This window comes from Formica exsecta, unplaced genomic scaffold (assembly GCF_003651465.1).
Source record: "Formica exsecta isolate Colony F162 unplaced genomic scaffold, ASM365146v1 scaffold160, whole genome shotgun sequence".
NCBI lineage: Eukaryota > Metazoa > Arthropoda > Insecta > Hymenoptera > Formicidae > Formica > Formica exsecta.
The window spans coordinates 240,226-257,580 of NW_021848923.1; the positions used below are offsets into that span (position 1 = coordinate 240,226).

Consider the following 17,355-nt stretch of genomic DNA (forward strand, 5'->3'; position numbering starts at 1 on the left):
TATATATATTACACATTTTTTAATGTAAAATAAAAAAGAGAAATTTCTCGAAATTTATTTTATGTATGTATGTATGTGTGTGTGTGTATGTGTATATCGTGTGCAATGACTTTAGTATAGATGAGACAATTGAATCAAATTACATATACAGGTGTGATATAAACCTTTCTCTTTTATGTATATATATATATTTCACATATTTTTCCAAATATATTTATATTACCTAAAAAGATCCATGTATATTTATAAAATAAAAAAAATAGAAATTTCTCGAAACTTATTCTGTGTACGTGTATATGTTGTGTGCAATGATTTTAGTAGAGACAATTGAATCGAGTTACATATATACACTAAGAGTAGAGTGAAATAAAATATATATGGATTACGTCCAATCGCGCAAGCAATATTTACCAAACGCCAAAGTATCAATATAGGAAATGAAAAGAAAACAATTACACAGTACCTCTGCCAGTGAAAGCCCTTCCGTGCGAGACAATATCCCGGTTGCATTGAAACGGATGCAAATTCGGATGCGAAACTTAATATCCGTTTATCGGTACGCGTGTCCCGAAACGACCGCAATAAACGCACAATCGATGCGTGGAGTCTATTGTGATTCGACGAAACCACCGATACACGATCCATCGCCGCGTTCAAATACCACCATCGAAACTTGTTCGCGCTTTTAATCGCAATGACGTCGTTTTAACGGCAACTATGTGACACGGTTGCGCCATCTTACGTCAGCGAAGCGAGAAATCAAATATGGCAGCGTAACTACCGCGGAGAGATAAAGTACATAGACTAGCTACCGATGTCCGATATCCAATAGAAGAGCATGTTTTCTAGTGACTTTAGCTAGCAATATTTTTGGCTCCAAAATAGGAATTGAACAAAACTGTAAAAATTTGCAAATTAGTTATTAAATAACAGGAATTTTTCTACTTATATCTTATTTTTTCCAAAAAACAGTTATAAAATGAAGTCCATTTACTCTAAAATTTTTATTCATGAAATTTTAAATAAACGGGAAACTTTTATTTTCTTGAAAATAGAAAAAAGTTGCAGATGATCAAGCAGTGAGAACGAATATTAATGAAAATAATTTGGAAAGTATCTTACTTTTAAAGTTAAATCTTTTTCTTCTGTCTATCTTGTTTTTAATTCTTTAGATAATATTAATTAAAACAAGTTCTATCTTTTATATTTTACCTTAAAATAAACTTAAACTTTAAAAAATATATGTTTCTTCAGAACATAATTTTTAAAATAATGAATATAAAATAAAACTGTTAAAAATGACTTTTTACAGCAATGTTTAATAAATATTAATGTAAAAATTTAAACTCAAAGCAGAAAAAAAATTATTTGAAAGTTATAAGTTCACAAATATTTTTTATTTATAAAAGTTTTATTCAATCCCTGCTCTAAAAACAAAAATTTTATATTGGATATAGATCTCGGACACTGTGTGAATCTATGTATATTTATATCTATGCACGCGGAGACTTTCCGCGAAAACAGAATTTGACAGAATTCCGAAAGCGGTTAAAGAAAGAGGACGGTGGAAAAATGTTTATAGTGACGAAAGAGATTGACAGCGAGAACATTAGTAAATTGTGTCGCACATGCTTGAGGGAAGACGGCGACAAAATGGTATGCTTGTTCGTGGGCCCGGCTGGTTCGTCACTCGCCGCTAAATTACGATCGCTTTCTTGCTTGGAGGTAAGCGATATATCTTGTCTCTTCAAGTTTGTGAACGTATTTTGTGTGTTTTGGATACTCGTAGGTCTGGCAAGGAGATGGTTTACCGGAGAAAATGTGCGATCGTTGCGTCACCAGAGCAGAGTCGGCTCTTTTATACAGAGAACAATGCCGTGCAGCAGACAGAGCTTTGCGACAAGCAGCGTTGAAGGTACCAGTACAAATCATAATATATGAACAAATAATATATGGAATTATACAGAATATTTCTCTCTCTCTCAGAAATAATGGACAAACTTTGGGAGTAAGTTTTCCACACAAAAACAAGAAAAAAATGTCATATAAACATATGTTCAGAAATGCCTAGATTATGAATTATAATCGAAAGATTTCAACGACAAAAACTGACAGAATATATCTACAATGACACATGACCAATGAATACATCTTTAGTTCAATTGTTTATCTACTCACAATTTATAACGAATGCTCAAAATGTTCTTCACCTGCTTCAATGCACACTTGAACACATCAGATCGTGGACTGTCACATCCTTTCAAAGATCCCATGACGGTTGTGAATGGTTTCACAAGCATCTACGATGCATTGGTGAAGCGTCTCTTCATTTGCAATTTTAATTGCATAAACTAGAGCTTTTAAGTGTCCCCACAGATAAAAATGTAATGGATTTAAGTCAGGCCATGATACTGAATTGAATATAATCTTTTAGTTATAACTCATAAAACAGGACATTTCCGAACATAAGTATCTTTTCTTGTTTTTGTGTGGAGGACTCACCTCCAAAGTTTGTCCACCTATTTCTAAAACATCCTTGTATATGTAAAATTACAACCAAGTATATTTAAATAGGTATCTGGACTAACGTCGTACACTACCGTTTCTGGCTGCAAACTCTATCAAAATCAACAAAATCAAGGATTTATACCTGTGCAAAATTCTCACAAGACACTAAAGTGTGTGGAATGTGGTGCTGTGTTTACTAATTATCAAGAACTTTATGCCCACAATCGATTGCACTTGCCTTTTATACAGGATAACATACCTATGCAACACATGCACATTGTGGAATCTCAAAATCCGTATCTCAATTTTACTCATGTTGGGTCAAACTTTGCCAATGATAGTAGCATAAATATGCAATTATCTCCATCAGTCAGATCAAATATGGTGCATGCTATGTCATTGAACGAAGAAAACTCGAGTCGCGCTGCTTGTGCCTTACATTGTTCTTTGTGCAATCATACTTTTACCAATAGGAGACAATTAATAAGTCATAATATAACACATAGTACGGAACATGTTGATATATCGTGCGATAATGAAAATATAGAGATATGTGAAAATTCTAATCATATTCCACAAAATTTAAGTTACGAAAGGTCCATTCATTCTGTTGATAATCCCATTCAGAATCTATCGTATCAAAGATCCACTGTGGATGATAATGACGGAATGCAAAATATAAATTTTCCAGAGAATATTGATCTGGATGGTGTCCAAGAGAATAGTTCGGAGCGCATACAAAATGTAACAATACACTCTGAAAATAACGTATCAATCACGGAAAATTTGAGATTTATGAAGGCACCTGAAAAAGATAGGCAACTCGTAATCGAATATCACGGATGTTCAACTGATAATAGTTATAAACAATCCGATATAAAAAACACGGAAGATGTTCACGCGAAGAAGCACCAGTGTGAAGTATGTTTGAAACAATTTTCACAAAAATCTAAATTATTTGCTCATCAATTGTCTCATTCCGGTCAACAACCGTTCAAATGCCTGAGCTGTGGCAAAGCTTACGCATCAAAGAGCAAACTCAACGCGCACATGAGATTACACACCAAAACCAATGTGCATCAATGTAAGGTATGCGATAAAATATTTTCATATCCGTCGTATCTAGAGGAACACATAAAAGTACATAATAAAAGTGATAGCGATAGATCACAGAACAAGGAATTTGAATGTAGCACTTGTAATAAACGTTTCCAACTTTTAAAGAATTTGAAAGCTCACGAAAGACTTCATACTGGAAAAGGATTAGTGCAATGTGAGATTTGTGATAAAAAATTTAGTCAAAATTATAATTTAAAAATGCATCTACGAACACACAAGACGTCAAGGGTGCACAAATGCGAATATTGCGACAAGCGTTTTGTACAAAAAGGTAATTTAGTTGAACATTTACGGATCCACACTAAAATGAAGCCTTTCGTGTGTAAATTATGCGGTAAGAGATTTGCGCAATCAAGTCATCTTAAAAGCCATGAAGCCTCGCACGGCGCCTTGCGACAACATCAATGTCGATTATGCGGAAAGAGATTTAAACTAGCTAATCATTTAAAACGGCATTTAAATTTACATACTGGTTCAAAGATGTATAAATGTAATCAATGTAACCAAATGTTTTCACAGTCTTTCAGTCTGACAAGACATTTAAAAAGGCACAATGAATCACATATATAATTTATTTGATAAATGTAATTTATATGTACATAAAAAATTGTGTTTTCTATATACATATTATGTACATAGAAAAATGAATGGCTATTGTAAAAACATATTTTATAATTGCAAGGTTTTCTTAAATCTATATTCATATAATTAAATATTATTTTTATTTTCTTAATTATTGTCTTCATGCTCTATTGAAGAATAAAATAAAATCTGAAATCTTAAACGAGCTTTTCTTGGAGTAAATTAGATAATGAACAAAAACAATGTTTTACTTGCTAATAAAACAACTTTTTACTTGCTAAAAATATGGTTATCATGTAATTTTGACGAAATTTTATATCCTTTACATGTAACTTTTTAGGACTGTAATTAGAATATTTATGCCTTCTCGTAGTTGCTCTTCCGTGATTGTTAATGGTGGTGATATCCTAATAATTTGACCGTGCGCAGGTCTCGACAACAATCCAGCATCTATCAGCTTCGAACAGATATCCCAACCATCAGCAAACTCTATAAACAAAAGATTCATCAAATACTTATATCATATATGACAAGATTTAGTATCTCTTGTATAGGTATAATACAGAAACGTTGCTCGACGTATAATCTATTTATCATTTTATCTTTTCGTATAAAGATATCGACAATACAGAATAAAGTTGCAAGATATGATTCGAAATTTCCGTGCGCATCAGCAAATATTTTTATCTTTGCTCGTATCACGATAACAAAGTTTTAATTTGTCGACCATTTATCGGTGATAGCTTAATCGAGTAACTTGTTGATGATACCTTTGTTGATGACGAGGCCAGCCAAAAGACCACGTCCACGATATTCCGTCGCGATTTCCTTCGGCAGCTTACTCAGCTCTTCTTTTAGAATATTCCCGAGTCTCTTTGCGTTCTCCGCCAAATTCTCTTCTTCCAAGATTTTAACCGCCTCCAGGGCAACCCTATTTCCAAGCGGACTCCCACCGAAGGTACTTCCATGCGAACCCGTCTCCAAACAGAGCATTATCTGAAATTATAATAGATAATATATTAGATAATTAGTATGGATTTTTATCGAAACAATCGAGCGATTAGCATCGAATATAGCGGTACTTTGGAGCTTCTACGTGATGGTAAATATGCGTTATCGTACTTGCATACAATTTCAACAATTCAAGATGCGTGAACGAAATCATGATTATTAAAATATTTTATAAATTGTCTAAAATTACATGTATATTGAATAATAAGAAACAAATGTTTTTAACAGCTGCAATAAAGTCTTGTCGGATACCTCATCATCCGCCAGAACGCCAGATACCGGGTACATACCACCGGAAAGTGCTTTCCCCAAAATAAGGATATCCGGTCTATAACCTTCGTAATCAACTGCCAAACGCGTACCAGTTCTGCAGAGGCCAGTTTGCACCTCATCGGCTATCCATAAAATATTGTATTTTGTGCACAGTTCTCTTACACGTTTCAAATAACCATCCTGAACAAAACAGAAAGAAAAAAAAAGATATTGGCTACTTACAAAAAGGTAATGATATTGCTCCAGTTTTTTGATAGCTAGAACAAGTGCTCGCATTGTTTTCATTTAGCAAAGAAACAAGATACTCAAGTAATAATGAGACTTTTCTTTAATATTCTCATCACATACCAACAACAAAATTAAACAATGCTTGTCACACAATATTCATAATGCCATATATCTTTGCATTAACTTACAGTTGGCACTATTACACCAGCTTCTCCCTGAATAGGTTCCATCATGAACGCGCAGATATTGGGATTCTCTTGGAATTTTTGCTCCAAAGCAACCGGGTCATTGTATGGCACTTTCTCAAAAAGGGGTACATAAGGACCGAAATCTATGTAACAGTTTGGATCCGATGAGGCCGACAAAGCCGCCAATGAACGGCCCCAAAAATTTCCATTAGCGAACACAACGGTAGCTTTGTTACTCGGCACTTTCTTTATTCTGTAGCCCCAGCGTCTGGCCAATTTTATGGCTGTATCGCCACCTTCGACACCTATTGTAAGTAAAACAAAAAAAGTTATAAAATTTTGACAATTTTCCGCAATATAGGAATATAGAATTTATACTTCTTGTAAATAGTACTAAACAGACGATAAATCGGTTTTTTCCGATAATTACTAATAGGAATAAAAAAATATTATTATATTTTTTATAAAAATTCTTAAAATGAATCCACACCTGTGTTCATAGGTAAAAACCGATCCCATCCCAAAAGTTTCGTCAAGTATTCTCCTAATTCGCCTTGAGGTTCTGAGTAGAAGGCTCTTGATGTATGCGCCAGCTTTCCAGCTTGATCTCTCATGACTTTCACTAGACGCGGATGGCAGTGGCCCTGACTGACAGTCGAGAATCCCGCCAGAAAATCAAGGTAACGCTTTCCATCAATATCCCACAAGTAGACCCCTTCTCCACGGGATAGCACAACCGGTAGCGTTTTGAAGTGTATACCGCCGTACTTGTTGTCGCGATCGATCACTTGCTGGGTAGTCAAGAATCTCCTCTTTTCCGATTCTTTTACAATATTGAAGAACCTTTGCCTCACGGATTGCATGGTCATATTTTTTCACCCTGTTTATAATCGATAAATACGTTAATATACGATTGTTTTTATTTATTTTACATTATTACCTTTAATAAGTCGAAGTAAAATTATCCGAAAAGAAAAATAATAATTTATAAAATCGAAATATAATGAAAGAGAGAGACAATTAATTAATTGATAAACATAGTATTTTTATATGAAATAAGTCACTAATATAATATTAATATATGCACAAAAAACTACCGTCTCTTTTGTTCCTTAACACGAGTAACAGTATAAAATGCCGAGAAATAGTCTGATGACAATTCCGTCAATCTTGCTTTTATATCAAGTTGGTAGAAGATATGGCAAAAGATATGGTTGCTTATTTACTGGCATCATGTACACAAGCATTGCGACAGGTATGGATTAAAATAAATACCGTTACAAAAGAAATCATATCTGATAAAGAGTATAATACTGAAGGTATAAAGGGGCGCCAGTGTGCCAAAGTAAATGAATAATGACAAACAATAATCTGAGATAGCTTCTACATTAATGATACATAAAGAAAACAAAATTATTCAGTTTGGATTAAATTCTTTTGTTAATACAGTTTCCAAGCATCTTTTTTATCATTGTTAGGAATTTGATAGAATGATTATGGGTCTGTTTTTTATAACTGAACTGGCTGCACTAGTTTAGAATTTATCTTTTTCTCTCCACACTGGAAGGAGAAAGATAAGCTCTGAACTAATGCAGCCAGTTCAACTATAAAGAACAGACTTGTAATATATGCAAAAAAGATTAAATTTTTGAATAAATCTTGAAAATATAATACTTAAAAAAGTTTTGGATTATGTATCTTAATAACAGACTTTGATTTGTTAAATAATGTATATTTTACTCAGAAAATTAAAAATATAATAGACATAATATATGTCTAATATTTAATAGTAAAAATCACAATAAAAAAGAGAGAGAAGAAAAAGACATATATCATTCGTTCAGCTATTCATTGAGTTTATAATGATATAAATTGAATGAGTATATCTAGCCGGAAAACAGACATTTTATGAAACAAGAATCATACTACTCTGTGCTTTTACTACTTATTACAGTCTTGTAGAAATAATATCTATGTAGCATATCTCTCTCAGATAATCACATCACATATATTAGACATTATTTTATAATTTAGTTGTTTTTCATTATTTAATTAAGAATGAGAAATAATTTCGCGATATGATAAATTGATCGAAATAAAGCACGAAATAATCTCACGCGAATTATTATTTAAATGGCGATTGCAAAAAGTTACATGTATATATTTTTCGACATGTTTTATCTCTTTTTTTATTATTCTAGGAAAACATCATTATTTGCGTAGAGAACATTATCGTATTAAGCTTAATGGCTATTAATGGCCGAAACATAATAAATCACATACACGCATATACATTCTCTCGCTATGTTAGTCTTTATCATTATTGAGATAATAACATATGACGAGATAACAATACAATTCAAAATGACTTTCTCTGCATAATAGAAAAAATCATCATAAGCAACGATAATCGTATAAGTGCATTGCATCTATATGTCGTATTTAATCGCATCTCATGAATAAACAACATCTGCAATTTGATAGATATATCGTACGTCAATGTATGTCAATCGTTTAATCCTCGCAATATATACCACTTGATAATTTCAATCTGTCAAAAGTATCGAACTCTTTTGATAGCACTTGCATATTGTAGATTATCATTAAGATATTGCATGAACGTTATCGCGACGGATATTGTATCTTGTTCAAATAAAGTTTTATGCAACATGAGGTAGATTAGAACGATGTAGGTATAATGTATCAAAATGATAAATTGTTGATCACACATTTTTATTTGAAAAATACAATATAATTACAATTGGAATTGATAAAATATGCTAAAGTATACATGAGCTCACTTTAGATGATCTATAATTTGTGATAATCCGATAAATACAAAACAAATCTCTTTATATATCATACGTGACATATATCATATATCATATGCATTATATATCATATGCTGATATATGTGTATTTTATTTTCTTAAAATGTTTTCTATATTACATGACGTATAAAATTATAAATAGGAATCTGTTTCGAATTTTGTCGCAAATTATATAAATCGTCCAAAATAGACTTTAATGTATACTTTAAAATAATTATTTATATCGGATATTAGTTAATTATAAGTAGAAATAGTTTTAGAAATAATATCCGCGCACTCACGTATCTGTTCCTCCGTAATAACCAACGGCGGTGCCAAACGAATAATATGTCCATGTGTTGGTTTCGCCAGAAGCCCACGTTCCTTCAATTTCAAGCAGATATCCATAGCATCGATCTTTTTGTTAATGACGATGGCATTCAAAAGACCCTTTCCCCTTACTAAAGTGACCACGTCTTTCGGTAGCTTGTTCAATTCGTCCCTGAGCACATGACCGAGTCTTTCCGCGTTCTCGGCAAGTTTTTCTTCTTCCAGAACACGAAGTGCCTCGAGAGCGATCCTGCATCCCAGGGGATTACCGCCATAGGTAGATCCATGCTCACCGGGTTTGATGGTGAGCATAACGGAGTCATTTGCCAACACACCGGAAACTGGATAAAATCCTCCAGACAAGGCCTTACCAAGGATTAGGATGTCCGGCTTTACGTTCTCGTGATCAACGGCAATTCGCTTTCCTGTTCTCGCCAAACCAGTCTGTACTTCGTCTGCGATCCATAGGACATTATATCTTGTACAGAGTTCTCTGATTCCTTTCAGATATCCATCCTTTCCGGAAGAAAGATAAATTTAAAGAAAAAGCTTGAAAATCTTTAAATAAATTCTTACGATTAAATGTTTTCATGGAATATTACCTTAGGAACCACAACGCCAGCTTCACCTTGGATAGGCTCCACCATGAAGGCGCAGACGTTTGGATCAGCGAGAATTCGCTGGAGCGCCGGAAGATCGTCGTAAGGAATAATCTCAAAGCCTGGCATAAATGGCCCGAAGCCATTGTAGCTAATCGGATCGGTACTGGAGGAGAGGGCGCTCATAGTTCTTCCCCAAAAATTGCCTTCTGCGAATACTATCTTCGCTTGATTATGCGGTATGCCCTTACAGGAATATCCCCATCTACGTGCCAATTTGCATGACGTTTCGCCACCTTCCACGCCCGTGTTCATCGGTAGCCACTTATCATATCTAAGGTATGAAATATTTAAATATGAATAATTTTCCGTGATGCCATTAAGAATAAATATGATAAAATTGTACAACTATACACACATCTTTTCGAAAGAAATATTATTAGCTTTCTTTTTCAGCGGTATCGTCTTTATTTAATAAAGTCTCATCGCATTTTAGTTTTAAAATCAATTTTGTCTTATATATCTTGAACCTTCTTATTCCCGAAATATTAATAAGATTTTCGAAATAATTTTAAATGCACCTTATGTGTAGATTATACAGTTATCTATAGATTATTATATTACTTTTACTTTCACACATATTCATCCTCTGATCTCATACTCTGTTATCAATTAATCTTATCAATATATACTTAGGTTTCAAAGGTAGCACATTACATACCCGAAAAGTTTCGTAATATATTCTTCGAATTCACCCAAAATGTCGGAATAAAACGCTCTAGACGTCAGAGTTAAAGTCTTCGCTTGATCGATCATCGCTTTGTAAATTCTTGGATGGCAATGACCTTGATTAACCGCCGAATAAGCACTTAGAAAGTCAAAGTACCGTTTACCCTCGACATCCCACATGAAAACACCCTGAGCTTTGCACAGAGCCACAGGAAGTGGATGGTAATTATGAGCTCCATACTTAGATTCACGATCGAATACTTGTTGAGATGTAAGCTTTCTGCAACACTGAATGCTCTAAAAAAGAGATATTTAAGTTAATTCATCCTTAAAACATTTTAAAATATATATACATATACATTTAAAGCCTTAATAATAAAGTTAATTATATAGAGAGAAATAAAATTGAATCACTTTTTAAAAAATGATTTAAAAATAACATGTATGATTTTTATATATATTTAATATTATATAAACTATAATTATTTTATAAGACAAAATTTTTTTATATGAAAAATAGGGTAAAATTATTATTTATTATATATATTACCTGAGGTCGAGAGCATAATAGCATTCTTGCCGATCCTTTGATATTTAGTAGTGCTACTCTCGCTAATGGGTCCATTGAAGAAATTGTTGAGGTACTTGCTTGTTAAGGCGTACGACAATAAGCTGCGAAACCACGACCGAGAGATTTGATATTAGAGTTCTCTGGTTATAAGCTAAGTAGTCCGTTGTAAAGCGTTCGCGAACAGCTGCTGTTCTGTGCAGTAATTGTGATAAAGTGAAAGTTTGCCGCCGGAATCCAGCAATTTTATAATTTTGAAATATTACTTAGTTTAAATATTTGCCAAAAAGAAAATATATTTCTAATTTATCCATTTATCCACTTATCCCTCATTATCAATTTATTTACAATTTTTCTATTGAACGAGCTTTAAAACTATAGGAAATTATAGAAAATACACTAATAAATACACTAATAAAATACACAATAATAATTATATTATAAATTATTTAAACATTTTTCAAATTGTAGGACATTTCGTTAATCTATTTTTTTTAATCTTTCAAAGACCATAATTATAATACAAGGAATTTTAAGATCAGTCATATTAATTATTTTTATTTTCTAGATATCACTGGATTATGATGTTGGAATCTTTAAGTAATCAACGAACGAATTAATTAATTAACTTTAATTAACGGTTAACGATTGGAAATTAGATACCAAAAATTTAAAGAAAAATAATTTGTTAAATCATCTTCTATTTGTAATAAAATTTTTTGGTCAGAATTAATAACATTAATAGATTAACAAATGTATTAATTCTTACAGCTCACTGTCACTATAACGACACGTACACGAACCAACTTACCGCAGTAACTTTGGCGTATAAATGTGTGTTCTTCTTCTGCTTCTAGTTCAAGTTTTATTTATCTTAATCGTGCTACAGAATGTACTAAAGGATAACATCATACTATATACCTCTCGCTTACATGTACGTCAATACAAGTTCTATTACTTTCCCACCGATACATCTGTCCTTGTCGTGCATATTATCGCCGATAAGAGCAATACATTCTTATATAATACGCTCAATATATATGTATATATAAGGCGACTTTTATACAGAATAAATAAATAATTTTTGCAATTACATTCTTTGATAAATATATATATAACAGCGATTTTAGTTCCTGTGTAAAAAAATGTTGCTATTAAAAAACTGTCGCTATTATTGCATATTTTTGGTCGAAAGCAACCAAATTTTATTACTGCACAACTATATAATTATATATTCGATATACAGCAAAATTTATGTTACTGACAAAAAAATGTTGTGTTGGGTAATTTATTCATGTGTGGAAATATATATTTGCTGCGGAAGCAAAATTGTTTATCGTAAAATAGTCAACAACAAACTGTACTTTGCTGTTAAAAAATTGCTGTTATGACAGAATAAGAATCAATTTATTATTATAACATAAAAACACACACGTATATTTGGAATTATATCAACAATATGAAAATATTTATTTTAAGCACGATTAATCTCGTTGAGTTTATAAACCAGTTTTCGATCTATTTAATTGCTGTTTATGCAAATGAGAAAACTGCTAATTTTCTATTTGGCATAAAAAAAAAAATGGAAACTTCCATTAATTTAATAACTTTCAACTTGTTTGAGAATTCAAATGTATGTATAAGAGTCCGATTTTATTTATTATATTTATTTTTATTTTTTATTTTTATTTATTATATATAAGAAACATTTTCACGTTACTATAACATATTTCAATATAAAACTTATTTATATATTTGCAATTTGTATTATCACTAAAATTTTACTTAATATCAGTGTCAGCAAAGAAAATACTGAATCGTTATTTTATTAGCATAATTGGATTTATATATACTGTAAAATTATTTGTATCATTTGAGTACTATTATCGACTCAGCTATGCTTATATATTTAGCAATTGTAGATTCTTTCGCGCCAAAAATGCGCACGTGGATGCGCAAAGCGATTTAAATGAATTTGAATTTAACTGTTTGAAATGCTTGAAACGAATACTTGTTACCGATATCACCTACGAAAAACTCGGTGAATCTTTCATTCCAATACCTTTAATATTCTTTGACCAAACACATGGACGAAGATGACTATGAAACTCTCCGACAAAAAAATATATCCGAGAGAAATGCAATTGTAAGTATTTCTTTTTTTTTCATTCAAGAAAACTATGAATAACCTTACTTTGAAGAGAAAACTAAATCTTCCTTTGGATCATGGATGAAGAATATTTCGGTTATTTGTAATATAATGTATTTATATAGTTTGCAGATCTCTTCAAAGACATAAAGAAAGAAACGAGCGAAATTAAAAGACAAGAGAAGAAACGATTGAGCGATCATGATTCCGAAAACCAACCGTCCAAAAAAAGGCGCAGAACGTCTTCGGAAGATTTGGAAAATTTCAGTGGTAATGGAATACGTCTGCAGTTTCGTCGAACATATAACACTAGAAGCAGGAAAAAGGCATCCGGCAGCGATAGATCTAATGATTCTGAGAATGAGAATGAAGAAAACGATTTATCGGAATCCAAACGTCGTAATCGACCCAAATTGAGAGTTTTATTTCCATGGGCAAAGCCATTTCAACGCTCCATCGATTTAATGAAAATGGGTGTATGTGATGTGGATGAAGAAGAAGAAGAAGAAAAAAACATGTATGACGATGACAGCTTTGATGAAAATAGACGAGAACGAAGAACTTACAAAGTAACAAAATCAGTCTATGATCCTGAAAGTATTCCATCGGTGGATGAGATCACGCAAGAGATGTTAGACAATATAGCGAAGAAAAGTTCTCTGAAAACATATTGTAAACTCAATGGCACAAGCTGTCACCAGTGTAGACAGAAGACTTTAGATACAAAAACAGTTTGCAGATCAGGAGAATGTGTGGGTATTAGAGGACAGTTTTGTGGCCCATGTTTACAAGGAAGATATGGCGAAAGTGCTATAGAAGCATTAAAAGATCCGGTAAGTTTGACTTCTTATAATATTGGTACTGCATTGTAAAAACAGTGATTCAATCTTCATAACGTTAATTAATTACAATTTTTTAGGATTGGGCTTGTCCACCTTGCAGAGGCTTGTGTAATTGTAGTATATGTCGAACTAGAAGCGGGCTTTGTCCTACAGGAATTTTAGCCCCTACTGTACGGGAGGAAGGATATTCGTCTGTTATGGACTATTTGCAAGCAGCAGAAATTGATAATGCATAACGAAACATTCATCCATCGCATAATTAAGTACATAAGAAGATCAGCTATGTAAATATCAATATTGACTAACATTTCAGTGAAAGTTATAAAATTGAAAATTTATTTCATGTTTTAGCCATTTGTTGCATATTTTAATACATTGAATGTCGATTAAATTTTACATGTCTCATTTATATCAAAAATTTTTATCATTGAAAACAATTATAATATGACTGAATTTTTGTTCATATAATCATGCATAGTACATTTATCTCATTGGTAAATCTCTATGGCATTTATATATATTTTAACAAAAGTTTGAAAATTATTGATTCACGAAAGTGTTGTGATTTGTTATACAAGTATTTTAATTAGTTTGCCACAGACAAATCGATGTCAATCATTGATAGCATTCAACATGTTAAATTATTCATAATCATACTAAGCATGACAAATAATTTCTGTGAGTAAATTGATATTTGTATTATTAATTTGGTTAAATCTTTTATTCTTTTTTCCTCCATCTTTTCATATCTTCCATATATCATCCTTTTGTATTTATTACATTTATTTTATCATAAATATTGCATAACATCTGGGGGAGACCGTTGCATCAAATAAGCGTACTACAGCAATCTTCGAATGTTGGGCATTATTTTGTAGAAATATTATTCTGTCCAACATAATCGCTGCTTCCACCACTGAACTTATATATATTCTTAATATTTGAAAGAGATGCAACTTTGATTTAAAATGTATGTGATTCTGATATATTTCCTGCAATGCACGAGTAGATGGTATCTGAAATTATATATTCCATAAAATTTCTATAACATTTGAACAAATAATGAGAAAATAACTTTAGGTGTAATAAAAACCTGTTTATTATCTACTCCAATTTTGGATAAGGCCCATTTTGCATAATCTGGAAAATTATCCAATGGTCCACCACTACCAACTTTAGTATTATAATATCCTATTACAAATTATATAAGAAACATTTACATTATAGATCTTTTATAAAATAGGTATGTGTGTGTGTATGTGAGAGAGAGAGAGAGAACATCAATGAGTGTGTGTGTGTGTGTGTGTGTGTGTGTGTGTATGGGTGTATTTGTTTTGATACCCATAGAATGCAGAATAACTTGTAACACAGGTATGTGAGAGAGAGAGAGAGAGAGCATCAATGAGTGTGTGTGTGTGTGTGTGTGTGTATGGGTGTATTTGTTTTGATACTAACCCATAGAATGCAGAATAACTTGTAACACAGCTCTGTAAAATAATGAAGGAGAAAAATGTTTATTAAGTCTACTCCTTTCAATAGATTGTTGAGCCAACATTCTAGCATTTTTAGAGAAAATCCAACGTCCACTCAATGATTCATCTGTTAAATGATAACAACATGGGACTACAAAAAGCAGGTGAATGTCCTTTGCATGTAAAAAAGCTTTCATTACAGAATGCACAAGCATTCCACAAGTATGTAATCCTGTCAAAATCAGATTTCTATTTACACTCCAATCAGGATAATTTGTATTCACTATCTTGTTATAATCAGTTGTATCGTCTAACTCTTGAACTACATATCGAATCTAAAATAAAAAGACATTAAAAGTTTTTAAGATTGTGATAAACTGTAGAATAGAATTGAACATAATATTTTTCACAAACTTTTGTTAGCGATTGCTTTCTTTTTCGAATTTTTTCCTGACGATTTATTGCACCTTTATGGCAAGCTTGCGATGAATCAATTGCTAATACAGGAACATCAAAATGCTCTGATAAATATGTCGACAAATATCCTTTTCCAGCTCCAGCATCTATTACTAAACTGTGAGTGGAAAGTGCCATTTCGGCAATAATTTTTCCAAGAACATCAATTTCATATGATTTCTTGGTATTCATTAATTGAGACTTTGACTCAATAAATTTGTTTTTAATTGATTGTTCTTTACTAGGAAACTGCGGTAATAGTTTTAGTAAATCATCCACACATATAACAGCTGAACACGATTCTAAAGAAAGTGATCTTGTTAATTGTATGAAATTACTCAATTCGGGACTTGTATTATTTTCCATCCAAATATCGTCAGTTGTATTAATACTTTCGAGTTCTGATTTCAGTTTCCCTGGTAAACATTTGTCCCACAATTTTTCGGTAATAAAGTCAACCAAATGGCAATCTATCAATTCTTGATAAATACTAATAAAATTCAACGTTTTTTCAAAATAATTTTTGTATTCCGCCATTATCATTACATTAAAATTCAAGTTTTTCTGCTTCAGGATACAGTGAATTAATTTTTGCTAATGAACAGAATTTGGCATATTTACATTTAATATCTTCTACAGCTTTTAGAATGTCTAAATTATCATCTTGATGATCAGGAAAAGTACTGCGAATATCTTTCAAAAGCTTTTTGGCTATCGTTATCGTTTTTTCATCAGTATCATTATTTTGCAGATAATGTTCCAAGACTCCGCTGTAATATCCTAATTGAGCAGCGATTATGCTAGCTCTATGGTATCCAAGATGATATCCCTTTAACAATTGCTCTTTACCACTTTTGTATCCTTTCTCGTAGCCTGATTTCTGTGCAGTTTCTTCCGTAAATAATAAATCTTCAAAAGCTTTATTTATATCCAAATCCTTCTCTTCTTGAGACATACTTATATTAACACTGAAAAGATACATAATTATAGATTATACACATTATTTTTATCTTTTTATAATAAGATGATTGTTCCATTAACCTTTTTCCTTAATTATTAAAATGCAAAAGAATTTATATAAGAGAAATTATACAAAAAAATTACTTAAAAATCAAATTATAATAATATACATAAAAAAAAGTCTTCTAGATGTAATACTTATTACATAAATCAAATAATTATAGAGTAAACTATGTATGTATACATATATACATATATATATATATATATATATATATATATATATATATATATATATATATATATATATATATATATATATATATATATATATATATATATATATATATATATATATATATATATATATATATATATATATATATATATATATATATATATATATATATATATATATATATATATATATATATATATATATATATATATATATATATATATATATATATATATATATATATATATATATATATATATATATATATATATATATATATATATATATATATA

At 31.3% G+C, this 17,355-nt stretch overlaps 6 protein-coding genes and 2 long non-coding RNA genes across 18 annotated transcripts in view; 4 read left to right on the plus strand and 4 right to left on the minus strand.

Moving 5' to 3' along the window:
• Positions 1–1,453: 1,453 nt before the first annotated feature.
• LOC115233138 (zinc finger protein 70-like) lies at positions 1,454–5,683 on the plus strand. Of its 3 annotated transcripts, XM_029803408.1 has the most exons (4): positions 1,457–1,725; positions 1,790–1,915; positions 2,575–3,597; positions 5,449–5,683. In XM_029803408.1, exons 1-4 carry the CDS (start codon positions 1,480–1,482, stop codon positions 5,455–5,457), a joined length of 1,404 nt encoding a protein of 467 aa, XP_029659268.1. In that variant the 5' UTR covers positions 1,457–1,479; the 3' UTR covers positions 5,458–5,683. The 3 variants fall into 3 exon arrangements, with proteins under 3 accessions (XP_029659267.1, XP_029659266.1, XP_029659268.1); XM_029803407.1 differs by lacking the exon at positions 5,449–5,683 and having other exon boundaries at positions 1,454–1,656; positions 2,575–4,432; XM_029803406.1 differs by lacking the exon at positions 5,449–5,683 and having other exon boundaries at positions 1,455–1,725; positions 2,575–4,432.
• On the minus strand, positions 4,183–7,148 carry LOC115233141 (ornithine aminotransferase, mitochondrial-like). 2 transcript variants are annotated; one of them, XM_029803418.1, is made up of 6 exons: positions 6,850–7,148; positions 6,400–6,789; positions 5,910–6,214; positions 5,473–5,673; positions 4,980–5,205; positions 4,183–4,698 (listed from the first exon to the last, which is right to left on the minus strand). In XM_029803418.1, the coding sequence occupies exons 2-6, from the start codon at positions 6,776–6,778 to the stop codon at positions 4,532–4,534; spliced, it is 1,278 nt and encodes a 425-aa protein (XP_029659278.1). In that variant the 5' UTR covers positions 6,779–6,789; positions 6,850–7,148; the 3' UTR covers positions 4,183–4,531. The 2 variants fall into 2 exon arrangements, with proteins under 2 accessions (XP_029659278.1, XP_029659277.1); XM_029803417.1 differs by having other exon boundaries at positions 7,007–7,147.
• LOC115233148 lies at positions 6,101–9,395 on the plus strand. The gene is made up of 3 exons (XR_003883733.1): positions 6,101–6,219; positions 6,412–6,589; positions 9,275–9,395. It is a non-coding gene; the product is annotated as an uncharacterized LOC115233148 (long non-coding RNA).
• Positions 8,626–11,866, minus strand: LOC115233140 (ornithine aminotransferase, mitochondrial-like). Of its 4 annotated transcripts, none has more exons than XM_029803416.1 (5): positions 11,757–11,866; positions 10,928–11,049; positions 10,370–10,674; positions 9,652–9,982; positions 8,626–9,565 (listed from the first exon to the last, which is right to left on the minus strand). In XM_029803416.1, exons 2-5 carry the CDS (start codon positions 11,000–11,002, stop codon positions 8,975–8,977), a joined length of 1,302 nt encoding a protein of 433 aa, XP_029659276.1. In that variant the 5' UTR covers positions 11,003–11,049; positions 11,757–11,866; the 3' UTR covers positions 8,626–8,974. The 4 variants fall into 4 exon arrangements, with proteins under 4 accessions (XP_029659276.1, XP_029659275.1, XP_029659274.1 ...); XM_029803415.1 differs by having other exon boundaries at positions 10,928–11,135; positions 11,757–11,863; XM_029803414.1 differs by having other exon boundaries at positions 10,928–11,140; positions 11,757–11,860.
• LOC115233147 lies at positions 9,869–12,023 on the plus strand. The gene is made up of 4 exons (XR_003883732.1): positions 9,869–9,987; positions 10,345–10,599; positions 11,514–11,545; positions 11,717–12,023. It is a non-coding gene; the product is annotated as an uncharacterized LOC115233147 (long non-coding RNA).
• An 835-nt stretch (positions 12,024–12,858) lies between these two features.
• On the plus strand, positions 12,859–14,642 carry LOC115233144 (cell division cycle-associated protein 7-like). Its single transcript, XM_029803420.1, has 3 exons — positions 12,859–13,091; positions 13,220–13,927; positions 14,014–14,642. The coding sequence occupies exons 1-3, from the start codon at positions 13,032–13,034 to the stop codon at positions 14,170–14,172; spliced, it is 927 nt and encodes a 308-aa protein (XP_029659280.1). The 5' UTR covers positions 12,859–13,031; the 3' UTR covers positions 14,173–14,642.
• LOC115233142 (methyltransferase-like protein 25) lies at positions 14,643–16,414 on the minus strand. The gene is made up of 4 exons (XM_029803419.1): positions 15,823–16,414; positions 15,392–15,743; positions 15,030–15,127; positions 14,643–14,952 (listed from the first exon to the last, which is right to left on the minus strand). The coding sequence occupies exons 1-4, from the start codon at positions 16,405–16,407 to the stop codon at positions 14,719–14,721; spliced, it is 1,269 nt and encodes a 422-aa protein (XP_029659279.1). The 5' UTR covers positions 16,408–16,414; the 3' UTR covers positions 14,643–14,718.
• The window catches only part of LOC115233146, a 2,638-nt gene continuing 1,673 nt past the window's right edge, over positions 16,391–17,355 (minus strand). For 4 of the 5 annotated variants that reach the window (XM_029803426.1, XM_029803425.1, XM_029803424.1 and 1 more), the window contains exon 2: positions 16,391–16,832. In XM_029803426.1, the coding sequence (XP_029659286.1) occupies positions 16,412–16,819 (408 nt within the window). In that variant the 5' untranslated portion in view covers positions 16,820–16,832 and the 3' untranslated portion in view covers positions 16,391–16,411. Of the gene's footprint in view, positions 16,833–16,905; positions 16,927–17,355 lie in introns of those variants that run through there. The other variant, XM_029803428.1, reaches the window with a different exon arrangement.